General features: G+C 38.8%; 1 protein-coding gene across 1 annotated transcript in view; it reads left to right on the top strand.

Annotated features, from left to right (window-relative positions):
* The first annotated feature begins 251 nt into the window (after window positions 1–251).
* Window positions 252–23,155, top strand: part of VSIG1 (V-set and immunoglobulin domain containing 1) — a 31,196-nt gene continuing 8,292 nt past the window's right edge. The window contains exons 1-3 of the mRNA XM_010946128.3: window positions 252–497; window positions 11,316–11,479; window positions 18,868–19,066. Of these exons, the coding sequence (XP_010944430.2) occupies window positions 449–497; window positions 11,316–11,479; window positions 18,868–19,066 (412 nt within the window). The 5' untranslated portion in view covers window positions 252–448. The remainder of the gene's footprint in view (window positions 498–11,315; window positions 11,480–18,867; window positions 19,067–23,155) is intronic.

The raw sequence follows: 23,155 nt of genomic DNA, 5'->3' as shown, positions 1-23,155 counted from the left end.
TTTATTTGTAAAAGGTTAGTCAATCAATGCTGTAAGACTTTTATGGAAATATTTGAAATTAATTAGCCTTGTCAACTTTTATTTGCATAGGCTCTCTCTAATTATATCTTTATCCCCCAAGTATAACTTTTTAAGAAGATTGATTTTAAACAATAAACTTAGGGAATCTGTGTACAAAGAACTTGAAGAATTTAAATACATGGGTTTATTATTAACACAGTAGCAAATTATTTCAAGGAAACATGCCCCATGAAAACCGTTTCAGAGAAATACAGATCTGCTCTGAGAAAGCTCTGTACCCAATAAGTAAGCCTGAGGAGGCTTGTTTGCTTGGTGATGCCGGCAGATAAGCCTGGCAAACCTCGGTGTGATTGAAGAAGCCAGTTTGAGACTCAGCCTAGCCCAGCAAAGCTACAGGACCCTGGCTGCGCTCACGAACCTTGAAACAATGGTGTTCACATTTTGGAAGGTCTTTCTGATCCTAAACTGCCTTGCAGGTAAGAAAAGGATCTCCAACCCACCAAAGATCATTGGGAATGGAGTTTCCCTTTTTAAACTGAAATTGCAAATTTTTACTTAAGAGTGTTCCCCTCCTGTGCTTAAAAGGAACTGTGATTAGTATGCTGAGTAAAATAATTTTCAGAAATCTTTGCTTAGCAAATATGTGCTATGCTGATATTTTGGGGGCCCAGCCTGTAAATAGAATTGTTTTATGTAGCTTCTGAATTAGAATTTTTTTCCAGAAAAATCACAGTATCTTTCTTTTTTTAGTTTGGAAGCTGAACAGATGAATTTACTCAGAAGCTTAAACTTGTGCCAAGGATACTTTTTTCTCTGTTTTACTTGAGTGTTTCCTTCAAACTCGTGATCGACTTGCTTTGCTACAGCAGGCAGAGCCTGGCTGGGAGCGCCTGCCATGCTTTATTATCGAACATTTCTTAAGGAAGTTGTGCTTTTCCAAGCTTAAGACTATTTAGGAAAATATGTGAGTGATTTATTGTTGTGCACAATATGGACGTTTTTAGGAGTTTGAGCAGAACAGAATCACTTTTAGAGTCAAAATCCTAATGTTGGTTAGACCCAGGAGAGATCACTAATTCAAAAAAAAAATCCTTTGGCTATTTTTTTCAAATAGCAGATACATTTGAATCTGTTCTTATGATAAATCAGGTCCATAGTAGATGCAATAAGATCATTTACCCAAGAAATGATATTTTTAAGCCATCAGTAATATTAGGCAATTGTTAGAATAAGGTTTACTAAGCATATTTAATGACGTAAGAAGATGCTCAGGATAAAATATTAAGTGAAAAAGCAGGATATAACCACATGCTTAGAATAAATTACTAGAAGGTTATAGATCAAACTGCTCATGGTGATTACCTCTGGGTGATGGGATTATGTATGATTTTTATCTTATTCTCTAGCTTTTTCATATTTTCCAGGGTTTCTACGAAGAATATTGCACTATTTTTATAATCAAAAGAAGTGTTACTTTTCAAAACTATATGGCATTTATTAATACTTCTCTAAATGTTCGTTACTAAATGTTTAAACAAATGTGTTCTACAGAGTCACCAGAAGGCAATACTGCATTTATCCAGTGACCTAACCAGGACTTAGAGCTGGAAAAAGCTGCCTTTTTCAGTTTCCATCCTGGTGGGAGCATATGTTACTGTTTTCCCTTTCCCCCAGGATTATTCATTTTAAACCTTAACTTTAGACAGTGAAAGTCTTTGTTCCTTTCAAAGAGCTTCCAGTCACTGGTTAGTTGGGTTGCCCCTGGGCCTTCTGCACCAGCCCCCTAAAATCACAGCTGTAGTCAACACCGACTTCCCTATGTGAGACCTTACTCTGGCATATACTAGACACTAGTTTTGGAACAGTTGCAAGAGTGGTTTTTACTATAAATAACATATATACACACACACACACACACACACATATATATATATAAATTTTTTACTGATTAAAAATGTAATATGCAGTCTTTATAGAGAGGTTGGAAGTATAGAAACATACAAATAAGAAAATAAAAATCACCAGCAATCTTACCAGAGATTCTGGTGAATTTCTTATTGTTTTCCTTTATTAGCATATATATTACCTTACAAAATTGGGTTTATACCTTGTATAAATTTTTTTTTATCATTTACAAAGTTACTTAGATGATGTCAGGATCTTACTTGATTGTGACTTTTAGAACAAAGCCCAATCAGGGTGACCAATAAATATTTCAGAGCCTTTGTTTTTAAATTACTGTATAACTGGTTTTGGTGGCATACAGTGTGTACTTTGTGTCTATACATATACAGTCTAGCTGGCCCAAAGCAAAATATGGCAGTGTCATTCTAGCAGATGGAATGAAAATATGGTACAATATATTGTTGTTTGCTGTGCTTACATAGGTATAGAAGTCAGAGAAAGAAAGATTTCAATGCCTGGCCATTGGTAGTATCCATCAGTTGATGCAGATATGGCTGTGAGGAAACTGGTAATGTTTCCATCAATGTGCAGTTTGATGTGCTACCTGGACTTGGTTCCTGCTCAGGAAGAATGTTACGTTTTTGGTGTCAAGCATAGTGCTTGGCACAGTGATCACTTAGGAAATGTTTATTGAAAGAATTACTTTCTGAAATCCTGCCATTTGTGACGTGGTTGAACCTTAAGGGTATTATGCTAAGGGAAATAAGTCAGAGAAGGACAAACATTGTATAATCTTACTCCTATGTGGAATCTAAAAAAACTGAATTCATAGAAACAGAGTATTGTGGTGGTTACCAGGGGTGGTGGGAGTGGGAGAGATGGGGAGATGTTGGTCAAAGGGTACAAACTTCTAGTTAGAAGATGAATAAGTTCTGCAGATCTCATATACAGCAATGTGACTATAATTAACAATACCCTATTGTTAAGAGAGTAGATCTTAAATGTTGTCACCACAAAAAAGAAATCGTAATTATGTTTTGGATGGAAGTGTTAGTTAATGCGATAGTGGTAATCATTTTGCAACATATATAAGTATCAAATCAACACTTTGTACAGCTTAAACCTTCACAACATTATGTCAGTCATATATCAATAAAGGTGGGAAAATAAAAGAGTGAACTACCTTCTCAAACCCCAAACATCCAGAAATGATTTTCACATACATATTTTAAATGAATTTTTTTTGTACAACTAAGCAAGAGAGATTTTATTTTAATGAAAACCTTTCTGATGACTTCTTAGGAAATCAGGTTAAATTCCATTTCAGGAAAATAATCAAAAATGTCTTCTGAAAAAGTTCAAGCATATCATTTTAGATGCTTGTAATATATATTAGTTAGCTGTTGGAAAGATATGTTAATGTTTTTTCCATTTTCCGGAGGTACGTGCTATGCATTTTAATGCAGTTCTATATTTAAACTTTGGTTTTGCAGTCAAATCCATAGAATGAGTGATCATTTGGTTATATTATTCCCTAACTCAAAAATGAAGCAATTATACATGAAGTTGCTGGAAATTAAATCACTTCAAAAGGTTAAACACAGCTATTTGGTATATTAGGAGAATAATAATCCCCCTATAAGTAAAGTGCCTGCCACATTGTAGGCATTAAATAGATGGATGAACAATCATTAACAAAACATGAGGCATTTAAAATCTTTTTTGAGTGTTGATTAACTCAAGTGTGTACACCTTGGGTTATTTTCCTTTAATAGTACGCACTGATTTTTAAAAGTAGTCACACGTATTTCAATCACATATGGGTTTTTTGTTTTGTTTTTTTGATTCACCCAGGTCAGTGAGTGAAATTATAATCCTGAGTTTTGTTTAAATCAGGTACTAATCTTTATTTTGCTGTTTATTCACAGTCTTGTTAATGTAGAGATTTTTTGACTTTTTCAATTGTTAAATAATTTCTCAATTTTGACTAAGTGAATCCAAAGGAAGGGAACATTTTTTTTTCCTTGACACACAAAGAATCACCTTCATTCTAAGACTAAATTTGCACTGTTCACTATCCACATGTGACTATTTAAATATAAATTAATTCAAATTCACCTTTCTGGTGCTCCATAACTATATGTGGAAAATGGCTACTGAATTGGATAGCACAGGAAGTACATTTCCATCATCACAGAAAGTTCTCTTGGACAGTGCTAGGCTAGAGGGTGATCTCAGAGGTATAAGTTATGTGCACTAATAGAATGATGTGATGTTTTTTAAAAGTTCATCTGGAAATATTATAACTCTTAGCTCTGAAGTGTATTGTCGCTATATTAGAGAGGGACAATTTCTGAAATCTATCTTTTCAGAATTTAACGATTGGTTATGGTGCTGAGTATAGCGAATCAGGGCAATAAAATGGTGTGGAGATATTGCCTTGCCAATTGTTACCTATTTTACAGAACAGTGTATAGTATTCTTAGAAATATATTGTCTTACAGTAGATTTGGAGGTTACCATCCTTACTCCTAGATGATATTGTTGAGCTTTTACATATTTACGTATTTATGTATGTCTTCTATTAAAATATGTTGAAAATATTTAAGTCAGAATCATAGTTCCCAAATTCTTGATTTTCTTTTGCCTGCATTCTGGTCTGTGCTATAAATGGCTTTCTGGTGTGTTGACATGGTAGGCAGAGATTATGTCCCTCTTGTCTGTTATTATTTCCCCAGCGTTAGCACTGTTTGTGACACAAAATAGGTGCTCAACAGATAATTGTTCATAGGCATCACGGGTTCTTCCATGGCTTGCCTTGTGTGAGAATTGTGTTTACTCTGTTTTCAAGCACTTTTGTTGAGAGCAGGCTTTAAAGGTTTTGTTTGTTTGTTTGTTTGTTTGGGGGTTATTTTGGCCTTACTTAGCATAAGTTCCCACCATTAGCCAATCCCATAATAGATATTGGTATGCAAACTAGAGGACAAAAATGATGGCCAAATAATAGCTTCAAAATCTCTGTTTTTAGGGGAAAGTTTATGGGAACTTTAATGGCCACCAGATCCCCATTCTGTCCCTTTAATTTTGGATGCTTTAAAGACATTTGGAAGTCATCATTTGGGCATAGCCAGAGATGGATGTGGCTAACTTCCAGGAGAAACGAGATGGGTTCTTGAGGACAGGAGAGAGTCACTTAGTTTTCTCCAGTGAATTTTCCGTCAAAAAGAGTAGCTTATTTCTGCAGGCCAGTTTTGTTTTGGGGGGAGGCATTTTGGGAACCAGGAAAGCCCGGGGAGGAGAACCTTGGGAAGGGGGAAACTGCATATAGTTAGAAGGTGCTGCATCGCTGTCTGCCCTGAAACACTTCTCTCAGTTCATCAAGACATCGGTTGCCATGTGAACTGCCAACTCTGGCAGAGAAGCAGCTGGACCAGATGGCCTGGCTGTGACAGAGAACACGGCTATTGAATCCAAGAAACCAGGGGTAATTGGTACAATGGTTTACTTTTTCTCTAAAATTTCTCTAAATGTTTGTCAGTTTCCTGATTTCCTTTTGCCTGACCACCGTCATTTAGAAAAATAAAATTAAAAGTAGTCTTTGGGTATGCAAAATTGGGAAGGAGGCCAGGAATTTGTCTTTCTGTACTATTTCCTTTGATCTTCCCACGATCATTGTATCTTCTTGCCCCAACCCTGCAGGCAGCTAGCGCTCTCACTCTAGCGCCCTGTAGCATAGAGAGCATCTCTTAAACTTGACCTTTTAAAATACCTACCTCACAGTCTTACATTCCATCCTGGAGAGATTCTATACTCTCTAACTTTTCAGTGGATAATAACCCATTACTCAGATGAACCAGTGCCTCTATAGTGTTACCCTATAACATCCCTTGGGAAAATGCTTGTGTAGTACTAAGGATTTCAAATAAAGTGGTAGGCTGGATTTTTGGGTAGGGGGCTCTTTGGTGTTCCTCCAGATGGGCAGCACATCCTTTTGTAAGGCTAACAGTTCTCAAACATTGTGGTCTCAGGCCCCTTTTACAGTCTTAAATCTTGAGGGAGATTTCTGGTTTTGACAAAATGGCATAGTTCTGTTTCTCCTTGCTTCTCCCTGCCAAGCACAAGTATAAACCCTCCCTGGGAATAATGCAAGAGACAACCAAGGGAGAACTCTGAAGGATGGTAAGAAGAAAGCAAACGGGCTTTGGACCCTGGGAACAACAGAGAGGCAGGGTGTCTTACATCTCTTTACCCGAAGGAAGAAGGGGACCCAATCCTGGCATGCCCTGATCCTACCTAGCAACACAGGGCAGCTCACAGGGAGGCTCATTTTTTCCCCCAGATTGAAATGGGAGTCCTTTGACATCAGATGAGCTCAATATCACTGGCCAGGGAGATTCATCGGGGCCCCACCAATAGTAGTAGACAGAAGAAGCATTCTCCTTCCCCACTGGGCCTGAGGCTTCCTACTTTCACCTAGTGATACTGAGGTGGGAAAGTGGAACAGACAAGAGGGATGAAGCTACAGCAAATACCTGCTTCCTGAAGGCTCTTTGTCTCTGTGGGTCTGAGACTCTTCCACCACCCCGCCCCACAGAGACAGCAGGGCAGCTGGGGGTTCCAGTAGGCGTATCCTACCATACTGATCTCCCACTGAGAGACACTCAGCAGCCTGACCTGGAGAAATGCTTCCACCCACTCAGGCAACAGGGTCAGGGACAAACGGAAGCCCTGGGGACCCCAGATAACCAAACAAACTGAAACAACACTGCAAAAATTGAAAATTAAACTAGCATTAGAAATATAGCCCACAAAAGTAGGCTAAGACGTGTGCAAAAACATAAATAAAACAAAATGAAAGGGACTGTCTGCTAAAATAAAAGATTTAAATAGGAGTTTCCTAACATAGTAGACAGAATGTCTTTGGGTTTTGACAAACATATAATCACATGTATCCACCATTATATTATTGTACAGAGTATTTTCACTGCCCTAAAAATACTCTGTGCTCCATCTATTCATGCTTTCCTCTGCATCAACACCTTACAGCCACTGATCTTTTTACTGTCTCCATAGTTCTGCCTTGTTCAGAATATCATATAGTTGGAATCATACAGTGTGTAGCTTTTTCAGATTGGCTTCTTTCACTTAGGAATATGCTTTTAAGTTTCCTCCATATCTTTTCATGGCTTGATAGCTCATTTCTTTTTAGCTCTGAATAACATTCCGTTGTCTGGATGTACAACAGTTTATTAATACATTCACCTGCTGAAGGATATCTTGGTTGCCTCCAAGCTTTGGCAATTATAAATAAAACTGCTGTAAACATCCATGTTCAGACTTCTGGATATAATTTTTCACATTCTTTGGTTAAGTATCAAGGGATATAATTGCTGTATAGTATGGTAAGAATATGTTTAGTTTTGTAAGAAACCACCGAACTGTCTCTCAAAGTGGCTGTACCATTTTGCATTCCCACCAGCAACAAGTGAGGATTTCTGTTGCTCCATATCCTCATCAGCATTCAGTATTTCAGTGTTCTGGATTTTGGCCATTCTAATGTGTGTGTAGTGTTTTAATTTGCAATTCCCTGATGACATATAATGTGGAGCATCTCTTCATATGTTTATTTGCCATCTGTATAGCATCTTTGGTGAGATGTATTTTAAGGTCTTTGGTCCATTTTTTAGTCTGCTTGTTTGCATTCTTGTTACTGAATTTTAAGAGTTCTTTGTATATTTTAGATAATAGTCCTGTATTAGATATGTCTTCTGTAAGTAGTTTCACACAGTCTGTGGCTTGTCTTTTCATTCTCTTGATAGTGTCTTTCGCAGAGCAGTTTTAATTTTAATGAAATTCAGCTTATCAATTTTTTTCTTTCATGGAGTATGCCTTTGGTGTTGTATCTAAAGTCTTCATCAAACCCAAGATCATCTAGATTTTCTCCTGTATTATCTTCTAGGAATTTTATAGTTTTGTTTTTACATTTGGATCGCTGATCCATTTTGAGATAATTTTTGTGAAAGAAGTAAGATCTGTGTCTAGATTAATTTGTTTTGCACATGGAGATCCCTTTTGTTCCAGCATCATTTGTTAAAAAGATTTTCTTAGCTCCATTGTATTGCCTTTGCTCCTTGGTCAAAGATAAGCTGGCCATATTTATGTGGATCTATTTATGGGCTCTCTGTTCTGTTCTATTGATCTATTTGTCTTTTCTTTCACCAATATTACGCAGTCTTGATTACTATAGCTTTATAAGAAGTCTTTAACCTGGGTAGTTTCAGTCCTCCAACTTTGTTCTTCTTCAGTGTTGTATTGGCTATTCTGGGTCTTGCCTCTCCATATAAACTGTGAAATAACTTTGTTAATATCCACATAATAACTTGCTGGGATTTTGATTGGGATTACATTGAGTCTATAGATAAAGTTGGAAAGAACTGACATCTTGATGATATTGAGTCTTCCTATCCATACACATAGACTATCTCTCCATTTACTTCGTTCTTCTTTGATTTGTTTTATCAGAGTTTTTTAGTTTTCCTTATACAGATCTTGTACAGATTTTACTAGACTTACACTTACATATTGCATTTTTGGGGGGTGCTAATGTAAATGGTATTGTGTTTTTAATTTTGAATTCCACTTTTTCAATGCTGGTATATAGGAAGGCAATAAAGTTTTGTACATTAATCTTGTACCCTGAAACCTTGTTGGATTTGATTTGCTAATAATTTGCTGAGGCTTTTTACATCTATGTTCATGAGAGATAGTAGTCTATAGTTTTCTTAATGTCTTTGTCTGATTTCAGTTGGCATCTTAGGATGAGTTAGGAAGTATTCCCTTTGTTCTGTTTTTTGAAAGAGGTTGTGGAGAATTGGTATAGTTTCTTTCTTAAATATTTGGTAGAATTCAGCAGTGAACCCATCTGAGCCTGGTGATGTCTGTTTTGGAAGGTTATTAATTATTCATTCAATTTCTTTAATAGATATGAGCCTGTTCAGATTGTCTATGTTTTGTGTGAGTTTTGGCAGATTGTGTCTTTCAAGGAATTGGTCCATTTCATCTAGGTTATCAAATTTTGGGCATAGGGGTGTTCCTAGTATTCCTTTATTATTATATACATCGTATCTGCAGTGATGGCCTCTCTTTCATTTCTGATATTAGTAATTTGTGTCCCCTGTATGCTTTTCTTAAGGCTAGAATCTTACCAATTTTCTTTATCTTTTCTAATAATCAGTTTTGGTTTCATTGGTTCTCTCTATTGATTTTCTATTTTCAGTTTCATTGATTTCTGCCCTAATTTTCATTATTTCTCTTATTTTGCTTACTTTGGATTTAATTTATTCTTCTTTTTCTAGTTTCCTAAGGAATAAGTTTAGATGGTTGATTTTAGAGCTTTCTTCTTTTCTAATATATGCATTCAATGCTGTAAATTTCCCTCTAAGCACTTTCGCTGCACACCACAAATTTTGGTAAGTTGTGTTTTCATTTTCATTTAGTTTAAAATATTTTAAAATTTCTCTTGAGATTTCTTCTTTAATCCATGAGTTATTTAGAAGTGTGTTGTTTAATCTCCATGTGTTTTGGGACTTCCAGTAACCATTTTTGTTATATTGATTTCTACTTTATTTTCATTGTAGTGTAAGAGGTGACACTATATGATTTCTGTTCTTTTAAGTTTGTTAAGGTTTGTTTTATGGCCCAGAATGTGGTCTATCTTGGAGAGTATTCATAGTGTTTTAAAGTATATCTCTTTGTATAGAATATTCTACCCCAAAGTAGCAGAACGCACTTGTTCCCCCAAGTCCCACAGAACACTTACCAAGATAACCATGGGCATGCCCATATAACAGGCCTCAAAAACTTTCAAAAGAATTGAAGTCATAATTCTGTTCTCTGAGCACAGTGTAATCAAACTAAAAACCAAGAGCAGAAAGACAACAAGAAAGTCTCTAAATATTTGAAAATTATACAACACACTTCTAAATAATCTATGGATCAAAGAGACAGTCTTAAAGCAACTTTAAAAAATATACATAGAACTGAATGAAAATGAAAATATAACATATAGACTAATGTAACATGCAGCTAAAGCAGTGCTGAGAAAGAAATCTATAACACTAAATGCTTACATTTGAAATGAAGAGAAGTCTCATTGAATTCAGTTGTAATTGAAGTTCCTACTTCAAGGAACTGGAAAAAGAAGAACAAAGTAAACCCAAAGCAAGCAGAAGGAAGAAAATAATAAAGAGCTAAAATCAATAGAATTGAAATAGGAAAACTGTGGAGAAAATTAAATGAAATAAAAATCTGGTTTTTTGAAAAAAATCAATAAATAAAATCGACAAACCTCTAGCAATACTAGTAAAAATATAAGGAGATAAGATACAAATCACTAATATCAGAAATGAAATATGGAATATCACTATAGATCCTACAGTCATTAAAAATATAATACAGAAGTACTATGAATAACTTTACATTCATCTATTTGGCAACTTAGAAGAAATGGATCAATTCCTCAAAAACAACAAACTACTAAAACTCACCCAATGTAAAGTATATAATATGAATATCCCTATAATCATTAAAGAGATTGAATTCATAATTTAAAAACCTCCTGAAAAGAAATCTCTAGGCCTAGATACTTTCACTGGATAATTCTACCAAATGTTTAAAAAATAATTAACACCAATTTTACACAAACTTTTCCAAAAAATAAAAGAGGCAGGAACATTTCAAACTTATTTTATGAGGCCAGTATTACCTTGATTCAAAAACCAAAGACAGTTATAAAAATAGAAAACTTAACAGACAATATCTCTCATGAACTTACACTCAAAAACCCTCAACAAAACACTAGCAAATTGGAATCCCACAATGTTTAAAAATAATTCTAACCAAGTGGGATTTAGTTAAGGTATGCAAGACTGGTTCAACATTCAAAAATCATTCAGTGTAATAATCTCTCATAATAACAGGCTAAATTAAAAAAAATTAATGATCATATCAATTGACACAGAAAAAACATTTGACAAAATCCAACACCGATTCATAGTAAAAACTCTCAGCATGTTAAGAATAGAGAGTGTGTTAGTTTCCCAGAGTTGCTGTACAAATTGTCAGGTCATCCTTACACAGAAGAAATTCTCAGTTCAGTGTTATTAGCTCACCATCACATAGGAGCTGAATATCTTCACATTGTAGTTTGTTAGAAACTTCCCTACTTCATGCCAGTCACTTGCTTGACTTTCCTATATGGTTCATTCTGCATTCTCCTTCTCACCTTAGATTTCTCAAATAAGATGTCATTGAAAGTACTTTGTAATGAAAAAATGTCATCAGTCTTTTTGATGTCATTGTCTTTGTCTTTTTGATGATTATCTTTTCAGGTCGAGTTAGTGGAGTGCAAGTGACCATCCCAGACAATTTCGTAAATGTGACTGTTGGATCTGATGTCACTCTCGTCTGCACCTACACCACCACTGTGGCCTCCCTGGACAAGCTTTCAATCCAGTGGACATTCTTCCATAAGAAGGAGTTACAGCCAGTTTCTGTAAGGACTTTTTTTCTCTAAGCTATTCCCGTTCGGTAGTTCTGACATAAACTGTTGGGGTCAGTGTGTGAAGAAGGAGTGGTAAGCCAGTGACAGCAGGGGCAGAACCTCAGACACAGAGTTTGAAGATAGCTATTTAGGGAAGATCATCCTCTAAGTGACTTGGTCTTTGTCCTTGCTTCATATTCAGTTATAGCGTGTTATCTTCAATTCCATGTAGGTTAACATTAAGTATATCCTGTATTCTAGAGTAGACAGGAAGGATCTTTCTCACAGGTGAAATGAGTAGTTCTGAAAGGGCTTCCCCACCCCCACCAAAAATCTCCCTATTATTTCCAGAAAACCCTAGTTCAAATGCATGTCCTAGTTGATCTGAAGATCTCTGTCAGACTTAATATCTGGGCTCTGCCTGTCAAGTGAGCTAGTTCATAGTGCCAGACTGAGTCCTGATGGAGTGAGACTCTCCAGTTGGGTGGGGAAGGGCAAAGTAGTAATGAATCTGGGTAGTTGAAGGCAGCAGGAGGCTAGAGGATAGGGGACAGGAAGGGAGGCTAGGGTCTGGGGAAGAGATTGCAGGAGGAGGGTGGATGAAATTCAAAGGAGGAGGATGATTCTCCTTGCAAGCTGCCTATTCCCAGATTTTCTTAATCTGGCCTTAAGGGCAATTCCTTCTTTAAATTAGCCCAAGGACTAAAATTGTATAGTCAAAAGCATATGTGTTTGTGTATGTGTGTGTGTGTGCATGTGTGCATGCATGTGTGCACATGCATGCACATGAGTGTGCCAGCGTGTATGCCAATACATTTCCTTTTAGGGAAAAAATCTAGCTTTCAGCAGATTTTCAAAAGGATGTATGAAATAAGGAGTTCAGAGAAACAAGGAGTTCAAATCAGTATGGTTTGGAATAGTTGGATATAGTTGAGTTGGTCCTTTAAGGAAAGGAAAGGTTTTGATTATAGAAAGACAGAGGGAGAGTGAGTTGAGTAGGCTGGGGGAGGCCCAAGGGCAGAGGTGAAGAAGAAGGAGGGCCAGTGTTGCTTCAGCCATTACTGCTCTTTTAGAGGTGCTGAGTCCTCTTTTTACTGAAGGTTCTGAACACTTGCTAAGCAGGAAACATCGTTCAATAGGAGACTCTATCAACTCCACCCTCTAGTCAAAATTCAACAGTTTTGTTCACTACTGGTTACTTTAGACAGGTATCTGGATCACTCGGTGCCTCTCTTCAAAATATGGTAGAACAGTGGTATTCTTATGCATGTCTCATGAGGAATTGACTGACATTAAGCATGTGAAAACAGTCGGAAAATATAAAATGCCCTGTAAGTTTTCTCCCTTGTAAGCACCATTATCATCATCAGAAGCAGCAGCAGCAGCAACAGTAATTCTACCAAGTTTTCATCACTCAGAATGCCCTGACCCAAAACATCACATGTTGCAGTCAAGTAAGAAATCATCCCTTTCCTTTGCAGGCTGCTCTCTTAAATTGTGGATGGCAATAATCACACGATCTTTCTTCCTTTTAACAGTTTAGTTTCCTAGTTAGTCTTTTCAATACATTCTTTATCTGTAGGCTTGAAGTTGTTCTCATTTTGCCAGTAGGGGCTGAATTTAGGGAAGACTTGCCAATATATTCTGAAAAGTTTTTACGCTTGGTACTCAAATCAAGATGTCCTCAACTGCCTAGAGGCCAGGCCAGGCCAGTTAGAATTCAAGAACACAAATCTTCTTTATGCCTTCTCTGACACTGAAACTTACAAGGCCACCTCTTGGTTGAACTTTGGCTGGTGAGGAGCTGGAGATGCAGGGCTGAAGAATCTTGTGATCAGCAATGAGCTTTTTTCCCGAGACCTGGAGATACAGAGGAAGAAGGTGTAGGTTACTGAACTGTGCGGCTTGAGCTCAAGACGTCTCTTAGAAGCATTTTAGAAAGAAATCTATTAAGAAATAAGTAATTATTGAGTAGCTTTTTTACTTGCCATTTGCCTCATTCTTCAAAATAACAGTTATAGACAAGGCAAGTAATTTAAGGTATCTACTCTTCAGGGATGTCCAAGTCAAAAGAGGTCCTCTGCACTGAGCTGCTGCATCAGTGAGAACATGCTCCTTGATGTTAAAACATTCTAGATGCTTCTCCAAGTGCATGAGAACTGAGCTATGCCTGTGCCTTAGGTACATGGAATACAGGGTGGAGTTGGGCCAACTCTTGGCTTGGATACAATGAAAACCACCTCCAAAAAGACAGGCTTAATTAACTCTTCTTTTCCCACCTTGCTTCCTCTCCTTTCTTCCCAGCAAGATCCTCATAATAACCATCTTTAAGTCTCTATTTCAAGAGAACTGGCACCCCTTCCCTCTTTCCCCATATCCTACAGGCATATGCTTCTCTCTGCTTTTCCAGAGGAGCATGGAAGTCTTGGATGGTCTGGTTCCCTTCTGATCATATGAATGGCCTCCTCTTCCATCCAGCAAGTCACTGGGAAAACTACAGAGACCTCACCTGCCCATGACTAGAACGGGCATTGACCCCACTTAGCCTGATTCTCTCAGACAATACTTACTCTTCTAGAATAGCCACAGTGGAATAAACTCTGCTGTCTTCATCTCTCTAACACACATATAATGTGAACAACTTCTTTCTAGAACCCAATGTCTTTATATTCTTTGGCCGCTCAGATTCTTCCCACTTGTCCTGGCCTCTGCAGACAGCATTATATCAAATGCTTTTCAAATGTTAGTGGAGTGAGGGTGCTTTATCTCCTCAGGGGCATTTGAAAATGAGGGGAGTGTTGGTTTAAATTGTTATAAATGGGACTCACTACTGGCATTTAGTGGGTGGCGGCTAGAGAGAGTAAATGTCTTGTAATACAAAGAAGAGACCCACACAACAAAGAATTGTCTGCCCAAAATTCCATTGTGACTGCTATTGAGAAATATTCCAAGTTCTTCCTTTTCTACCACCCCGTTGCATCACAGTTCATCTATTCTGTGTCCTGTTCCCTCAGCTGTCTATTCTTGGTAAATCTGGTAAATTAATCTAATGCTAAGGTGTTAGGGACTGGTGATCATTTATTTTGTTTTCTCCCAAAGAAAATCATTTAAGCAGAAAACTTTCATGCCTCAAAGAAGCGATTCAGTTGGTGGGTATCTCAGGCAAATGGCAGGCTGGGAAGGGAGTGGTTTGGGGGCAGGGAATTCTTCCTTTTGGTGTTGTATTCCTTCCATGTGCAATCCCAGCCCCTCTGTATAGTCCAGAGAAAATTCTGGGCTTCAGACCATTGCCACGAAACACTCCTCCCCTCCCATGGCCAGTGCCTTTATGAGCAGCACAGGAAAGCAAGAAGCTGGAAGGGAGAGAACTGGTGGGTTTCTGTGGACTTCCATGCCCTCCACACTTTCAAAAGGAACCCACAAAAGCAGCTCTGGAGGCTAAAGGCATTTATTAAACTCCAGCTCAGACTCAAACAGAAAGCTGACTGAATTCTTTCAACCCTTCTTGTTTATATTCCAGCTTCTAGTTAGAGAGCAGTGTCACAAAGCTAAGGGGAAAAAATTCTTTTTGGACAAATCTGGTTCCCAGCTGCACGACCTCATGTGAATAGGAACTTGGCACAGTAGGAAAAGAAAGGCTGTTACTGCAGCTGGCAACTGTTGAAGGCATCATGTGGTGAACCCCCTCGGCCTGGGAAGCATCACGCCAATGAATAGCAGCAATTGGCAGGAGAAGGGTTGGGCTGGAGTAGGGGGTAGATTGGCCCCAAGCGGGGAAGATTGCCTGGGAATCATCTTCCTGGCCTAAGGCAGGACTATGAGTGCCATGTTAATGTATTCAGCGGAACTCCAGAGGTCTGGATTCTAGGTCTGACTACAAATTGTGTGACCTTGGGATGATCACTTTCTCCGTTGGGGCGTCAGTGTCCTTTCCTATAATAGAAGAAGATGAATCAGAGGTTGCAAACTGGCAGCCTCTGGGCCCAATTTGGCCAGTGGATGCTTGTTGGTCGGCTAGCCAAGTATTTTTGTTTGTTTCCACAGTTCAAAAGCCTTGTTTGTATTGGCTCTCCAGTTCACCACAGTCCCCACTGTCCTCTCTGATCTTCCCACTCTCCACCAGCCCCTCCCAGCCATTTCCCATATTTCCAATGTTCAGCTGGTTCCTGAAGGCTCCTCAACCTTGGAAACCATGAGCTGAGTGATCTCCAAGGGAGCCTTATAACTAATGTGCTATTATGTCTCCACATGTCAGCTTCTTAACTTCACCAAGGGGCAGGCTGAGGGGATCTTGGGGCAATGTAGGAAAGTCTTCCATGAACACAGCCACAAAGGGCAAGTGGGCAAAAAATTCACAAATACCACTTAAGGGAACACTTGGATGGATATTCTTAAAGCAGACTTGCTACCCCCCATCACCACCCCCAAAGGATATGGCCCGTTGAACATCGGTGGCTTTTCCTGGACCTTAATTGCTTTGATCTCTAAATTGACAATACACTTTCTTTGAAAAGTGTACAAGCCTCACCGGATCATGGGCTGGGCCTTGGCCATTGTTCAGTTTTGATTTTTAAAAGAGTTATTCTTTTGTGGAAAATGGAACCAAATTTCAGTGCTTCCTGTGTGATTAGATAAGTGGTTTCAGGAAAACATTTCATTTTTTTTTTCTTTACAAGGACAGTGTGAGAGCATGGACTTCCCCTAACAGAAAGTCCCTCCATCTATGTGTCTGGCCACCGACTAGCCCTGGGGCCTTTGCTTCTCATACAGCATCCTGAGGACAAGGCCTTCCCCTTTTAGGTCTCCAATTGTTACACCTCCTTACCTCCATTTCTGTCCCTGACACCTTTAGTTTTATTTGTGAGAGGGCAAAATATATTAGGCTACAGAGTGAGGAGCTAGGGTAGAAGGGTTGGTGAAGATCCATTTTGTAGGGAAGCTACAAGTCCAGGGCCTCATGACTTATTTGCTCATTGATTCCTGCCCAACTGTGAGACTTTAACCACGTGGCTTCTTTTCATGTCCCAGTCCTGACCTAAAACACACTCTCTTGGGCCCCTGCTCTCTGCAGAAATAAGGTCCTTTCATCTAGATCCTCTGGGACTTACTGTGGGCCATAGGCAGCACAGATGTATCTCATTGTGATGTCATCAAGCCTCAACATAAAACAGGCTGACCTGCTCCCAGGGAAGCAGCCAGATGTCTAAGTTGTAAAGGGCTTCCTTGATGGACCAGAGGCTGTGTTCCAGGTAAGAGTCCACAGGATCACAAGTAGTTCATTAGAAAGTAAATAAGGCCAGCACTGGCTAGTGAAATGGAAAGCTTACGTGTCAACTCAAATGAGGGTCATAGACCTTTGACGAGTTGAACTTCTTCCCCACCTGCTTGAATACCTTTGGTTAATGCTGGCTTTCAGGTTTGTAACTGGAACAAGACCCCTCTGGGGCAAAAGTTTGTGATTTCAGTAGGTGTGAATGGATGAATTGAGTTATAAATGGCTCATTTAGGGCAGGAAAGAAAGCTAGTTGATGTTAGAGAACTGGAGGAGAGACAGGTTGTTTCCTCCTTAAATATATTCTCTTTGAATTTTCCATCAGAATCTCCTTTCCTGCCTTAGTTAAAAAATATTTTGGCTTTCTACCTGAAGGAGAATACATTTGAATTTATCTAGACAATATCTTTTGGTTTGCTGATTGCCTTCCCTCTTTCATTAGCCTGTTAAATGTAAAGAGCACTGGCCAAGGAATTAGAAGAACTGACTGCTAGACCCCTCCCAACTGTTGACTTTGTGTGTCTTTTTTTCTCTAACCTCTCTGGGCTTCAGTTTCTTCTGTAAAGTGAGGAGAGTGAATTAAATGAACCATAAGCCTTTTCTAGTAGATTTTATGAAATATTAATTGCCCCTGGACTAGGGCAATACCAGCTTATTGAATGATAAATAAAAAAGAATCACTTGAATTACACACAATTACATGAAACTAACAAAGTGTGTACATAAGAGACTATGTGTATTATGAAGAGACCTCAGGGATCACTTAGTCCAGTGATTCTCAAGTCATTCATATTTCATATTTATGAATTTTGTCATATTTGTATATCACCAGCACTATTAATTATTAATGTTGTCTTCTATATTAACTTGGTTTTTAAAAATCTTAAAAATATCTTAGTTTCACTGTAAACACTAATATTCGTGGAGTTACAGATTTGATGTGCTAGATATGTCTCTAATACACATTACATTTTTTAAGTTTTCACTTTTTTTTACCACCTAAAATGAACTTATGTGCCTATCCTTGAGGAATACATATCATACTTTAGAGAACATTGCTCTGACTCCTTGTTCCCATGTGGGAACTAAAGGTTGGAGAGATTAAATAACTTTCTTTCGTATTACAAAGCAGGTTGCCACAGAGGCATGACTAGAGGCTGTCTCCCCCGTGTCATAGTCAGAGGCCGAGCTGTGGGTAAAACCCAGGTTATCTTACTCCTAGACCAGGCCTCTTTCCACCACTCCATGCTGCTCCCTCAGTTGCCATTATGATCTAAATATTCATGTCCTATAATAGAGGTGGGACTAGAATCAAGAGCTTTCTTAAATCTAGTAAATAGTAAATAAATCTTTATGGCTTTGGGTGATTCATTTAATTTCTGCGTGCCCTTATTTGTCTAAAAGTAATAAGAATTCCAGTTCTGCCTCCTGCCACATTGGGAGAAGGTAGAAGCTACCATTGACCGAGCACTTCCTAGGCCCTTGACTGGGTTACACTGCTTCATCATTAGACCACCACTATGAGGGCATGGGGTCAGATGGTTTCTCAGGAGCCTCTCTGCTCTGGAATGTTATTCTTCTAACAAACAGGATGAACTCAGTTATCAAAGGATTATGTGTGTTCAAAAGGAGAATGAATAGTCTAACTTTTAGGGAAATGAGATATTCCAGATAGTCTCACTGGGTGAAGTAAACATGAATCAAAATAGTTTGTAAAGTAGGGGAAAAGATGATGGTTTTGGTTTTCCCATCAGGCATTTGTGTCCTATATAATGAGTTTCCTCCAGGTAGACTCATCAGGTGAGCAGCTTGATCTCCTAGCCTAAGCTTAGGAGTTGAATCCTGTCAGCTCCAGTTGCCTTCTGTCTGTAAGACAGGCATACCTCCCTGCCCTGATGGCATCACAGAGCTGCTTTGAATGCACATGAGGTCATGGCTGTGCACAGCTGTGAGAAAGCTAAAGTGGCCCACTGAGCTGAGAAACCTTTGCCACAGGGACCTGTTCCTCACAGGGGACGAAATGCTGCTGCTTATCAAAGAAGGTAGCATCGGAGGGAACTTTTGGGTACCTTATTCCTAGACCCAGACACTCTCCAGTTCTCATTTCTGTCATTTTTTTCTGTCCTAGATTTACTATTCTGAAGGTGGACAAGCTGCAGCCATTGGGCAATTTAAAGGTCGAATTGTAGGCTCCAGTGCTCCAGGTAACGCATCTATCACTATTTCGCATATGCAGCCAGCAGATAGCGGCATCTACGTCTGTGATGTTAACAACCCCCCTGACTTTTTCGGCAAAAACCAGGGCATCCTCAACGTCAGCGTATTAGGTATGGACGATTTTTTCTGCTTTTTCTCTTCTTGGAACAACTTAGGACATTGAATGAGTCAGGGCAGTGAGTTATGGTGCCAATTAAGTCCCAGGGGTAAATATCTTCCCTGTTCCTTTTATTATCAGGAAAATAGAGATACACCACCAACCTAACCCATAGAGTAACACTGAGAAATCACTCATAAAACATGTCAAAACAGTTGCCAAACCAAAAGGGCTGCCAAAATGACAGCTAGCAATAGGTGACCAAACCTCTGAGATCCCTGTCTCTGAAGGATGCAATGAGAAAGATGGGACAACAGAGTCCCACTAAGTGATCGCTAGCAGCTCTTTCAGAGGGAAGCTCCAACTAGAGCCAGTCCTAGGTGGGGGAGACAACTGTCAACTTGTTATACCTCTCTTAAGCTAACCACAGTTCCCACCATTAAATCATTCTTTTGAATAAAGGCAGAAGGGTCCCTTTCTAAAATGTTCATGCTGTTTGGGAAAAGGACCACATGTTAAGCCATAGTTGAGAATTAATTTATTTATAGACAAATATTCATTATGTGACATTGGGCAAGTCATACATGCTCTTCAAATGAATTTGTTGAGTGCCTAATTAATTTATTTATAGACAAATATTCATTATGTGACATTGGGCAAGTCATATATGCTCTTCAAATGAATTTGTTGAGTGCCTACTGTATGCCAGGAGCCATGAGGTTTAACAGAGATGGAGGCATGGTTTCTGCCTTTGGGGAGTTCACAGTGTTTGGTGATTTCTAGGGCTCCTTCAAGTCTCTGAGAGGACAGTGGGAGTTTTGCTCCTGTCTTTAGGCCTACCAGGTCCTTTCTGCAGGCCTTCAGAAGTACTGAAGTACTGAAGAGAGGAATGAAAGGGCTGTCAACCCTCACCGACTAACCATTGAGCTAAGGGCTTTCCCACTTCTAAGTAACCCCAAATGGAGTTAATCTAGTCATTGCTGCTCTTGAGCTGTGTATATCCATCACAGGAAAGGAGGAACTAGGTCAAACCAGTGATCTGATAACTGAGTAGCTTGGAAAAGCCACAGTTGGTAACAAGGTGCACACCTAGGAGAACGGTCCATAACTGTCTAAGCTTGCTGACATGATGCCAGATGCCACATGATGCCAGAAAGGAACCAACTATTTACTGTGAGGTTTGCTACTGTATCTAACCACCTGGAAAAGAGGGAAAGGTAATCAAGAGCTGATTTTTAGGAGCAGGGTACCTCCATCATGTTTTTATTTTGCTGAGCCCTGTGCTAGGCTTTGGGGTACAGGAGACGACAAGAGAAGTATACACAAGCCCTTTCCCAGGAGAGTTGATGTTCCAGTTTGGAAGACTAGCCATATACACAGGAACTAAATGGTTTGGAATAGATGCTAGCACATCAGGCTGGGAGTCAGCAGAGTTCCAGCTCTTACTCTGTTACTCAGTGGCCTCAGGCAAGGAAGGCTACGATTCTCTGGCCATTTTGAGATGGGGTTATAATTCCTGCCCTGTCTTTATTACAGGGTTTGTTATGAGAATCAAATGATATACTAGAGATTCAGTGTTCAAAGAATTTGAGGGGTTAGTCTCTAATGATTTTCTGTTGCCCCCTGGCTCTAGGTTTTCCTTCTTACCAGAAACAACCTAAAGAAGCCAAACCTCTTTTTCTCTGAGCTTGGAAATAGCCCTGAGATAAAGTTAGACAAGGTGGTTAATATTCTTAAAGTTTAGAGAATCCCTAATCAACTTCCTTAAGAAGTTGAGGGCCATTTCTTCTCTGAGTTGTTCTTCCCGTGAGTCTTTGGGTCAGTTGTTCCTGCAATGACTGTGTCATGACTTTTCTTTAAGCCTCCAGTATCCAGGCAAGGTAACAGACGGAAGGCTCTGTAGATTTCTTTGCTTGGAACTCTCAAAATCCCATATTTATTAATTAGGCTAAGAACAAAGATGTTCTACAAATTTATGCTTTTTGGAAATTTTGAGACTGATAATTTTCTCTAAAAATTGCAGAGGCTGTTTGCAGTTCTCAAATTCCATTACATATGAGTGCCTGTTCTACTTTCTCTGACTGAGGGGTGGGACATGGTGGGGGCAGGTGGGTAAGGGAGGCCATTTGTGGGGAGAGGTATTGATATTTCCTTATGTATTGTTCTTTCTAGCAATGTGTTTTTCAGAGACATTTCATTACCCAGTGGTAGACATAGATTCCCATGCATTCACTCATTCGTACATAAATTCATTTGACAAACCCTGAACACATTCCAGTTACTGTGGTAGGCAGTGGAGATGGAAAGATGTAAAAGATAGGCTCCCAGCCCTCCAAAAGTTCAAAGTCTAGTCGGGGAGACAGATACGAAACATAAAAGCTTACTGTGGAGGGAGGAAAGGAGAGGTGGGAGATCACAGGGGAAAGGGCATAAAAGCTGTTCAGGAGGAACTGGAGAAGGCTTCCTGGAGAAAGTGACCTCTGCATCAGGTGTTAAAGGATGTGCAAGAGCATGTCAGCAGAAGAGGGGCTGAGGTGGCAGGGCACGATTTAGGTGAAGGAAACAGCACTGAGCAAAGGCCCAGGTGATTTGGATGACCATTCATTAGAGAGACTTCCATTAGTTATGACAGCCTTGGAAAATTAATCTCTGAAAAATACCCAGCAGAAGTTTGAATAATTATTTTGTATGCATTTGGAATGAGCATCATCTTCCATCTGCAATTTGGCACCTAAATAGAAAATGATGAATTTAGAGGTTTGAGAACACGCTGAAGCATTTTCATTTGTTTTCTGAGGTGAGCCTTTTCCTCCCACCCCAATTCTGTTGAAAGCAATAAAGCTAAATGGTAGATCAATGGCTTTGCCAGTAAAACATCCAACTTCTACTGGGGACTTTAACTGGATGAAATGTCAATGCAATCCTGAATCAGTAGTTTTAGAAAATATACGGGTTTGGGATGGGGTTCAAAGTGATTCGCTAAGTGTTTAGTTAATAAAAAATAAAAGGAGAAAAATGTGTTCAGCCAAAAAATATGCCTATTTGGGTTTGATTCTGGGCTCAAGAAATGATTGCAAGTCATTCTAGGTTTTTGTCCATCATTTTAGTTCAAGTCTTGGGGTCTGACTTTGTGATGAAACACTTCCATTTAATTTTCTGTTCAAATTGTTCTATTCCACTGTAAAAGCTACAAAATGTTTTTTAAAAGGCAGTATCTAAACCTAGTGATAGTAGCACTGGGTTTCTAGTTAAATAATCCAGTTTATTTAGGGTAGGCAAATCCAAGGAGTCATTTCCATCTGAGAAAGTAGAGAATAATATAAGTGGGGAATATAAGGCAGAGAGAATAAAGAGCTAAATAGAAAAGTACCTCTTTTAATTAAAGGACACCTGTTTACCTCCTACACTGTTGGTGGGAATGTAGTTTGGTGCAGCCATTATGGAAAACAGTATGGAAAATTTTTAAAAACTAAAAATAGACCCATCCTATGATCTAGCAATCCCATTCCTGGGCATATATCTGCAGGGAACCTTAATTCAAAAAGACACATGCACCCCAATGTTCATAGCAGCACTATATATAATAGCCAAGACATAGAAGCAACCTAAATGTCGATCAACAGATGACTGGATAAAAAAGTTGTGGTATATTTATACAATGGAATACTACTCAGCCACAAAAAAATGATAAAATAATGCCATTTGCTGCAACATGGATGGACTGGAAGATTGTCATTCTAAGTGAAGTAAGCCAGAAAGAGAAAGAAAAATACCATATGATATCATTTATATGTGGAATCTAAAAAAAAAGACACAAATGAACTTATTTACAAAACAGAAACAGACTCACAGACATAGAAGACAAACTTATGGTTACCAAGGGGGAAAGCAGGGAGAGAGGGATAAATTAGGAGTTTGGATTTGCAGATACTAACTACTATTTGTAAAATAGGTAACAAGTTTATACTGTATAGCACAGACAACTATATTCAATATCTCATGGTAACCTACAGTGAAAAAGGATATGAAACTGAATATATGTATATGTATGACTGAAGCATTATGCTGTACACTAGAAATTGACACAACATTGTAAACTGGC

This window comes from Camelus bactrianus, chromosome X (genome assembly GCF_048773025.1).
Source record: "Camelus bactrianus isolate YW-2024 breed Bactrian camel chromosome X, ASM4877302v1, whole genome shotgun sequence".
Classification (NCBI taxonomy): Eukaryota; Metazoa; Chordata; class Mammalia; order Artiodactyla; family Camelidae; genus Camelus; species Camelus bactrianus.
The sequence above is the reverse complement of the archived record's forward strand: the minus strand, read 5'-3'. Positions and strand labels throughout refer to the sequence as shown.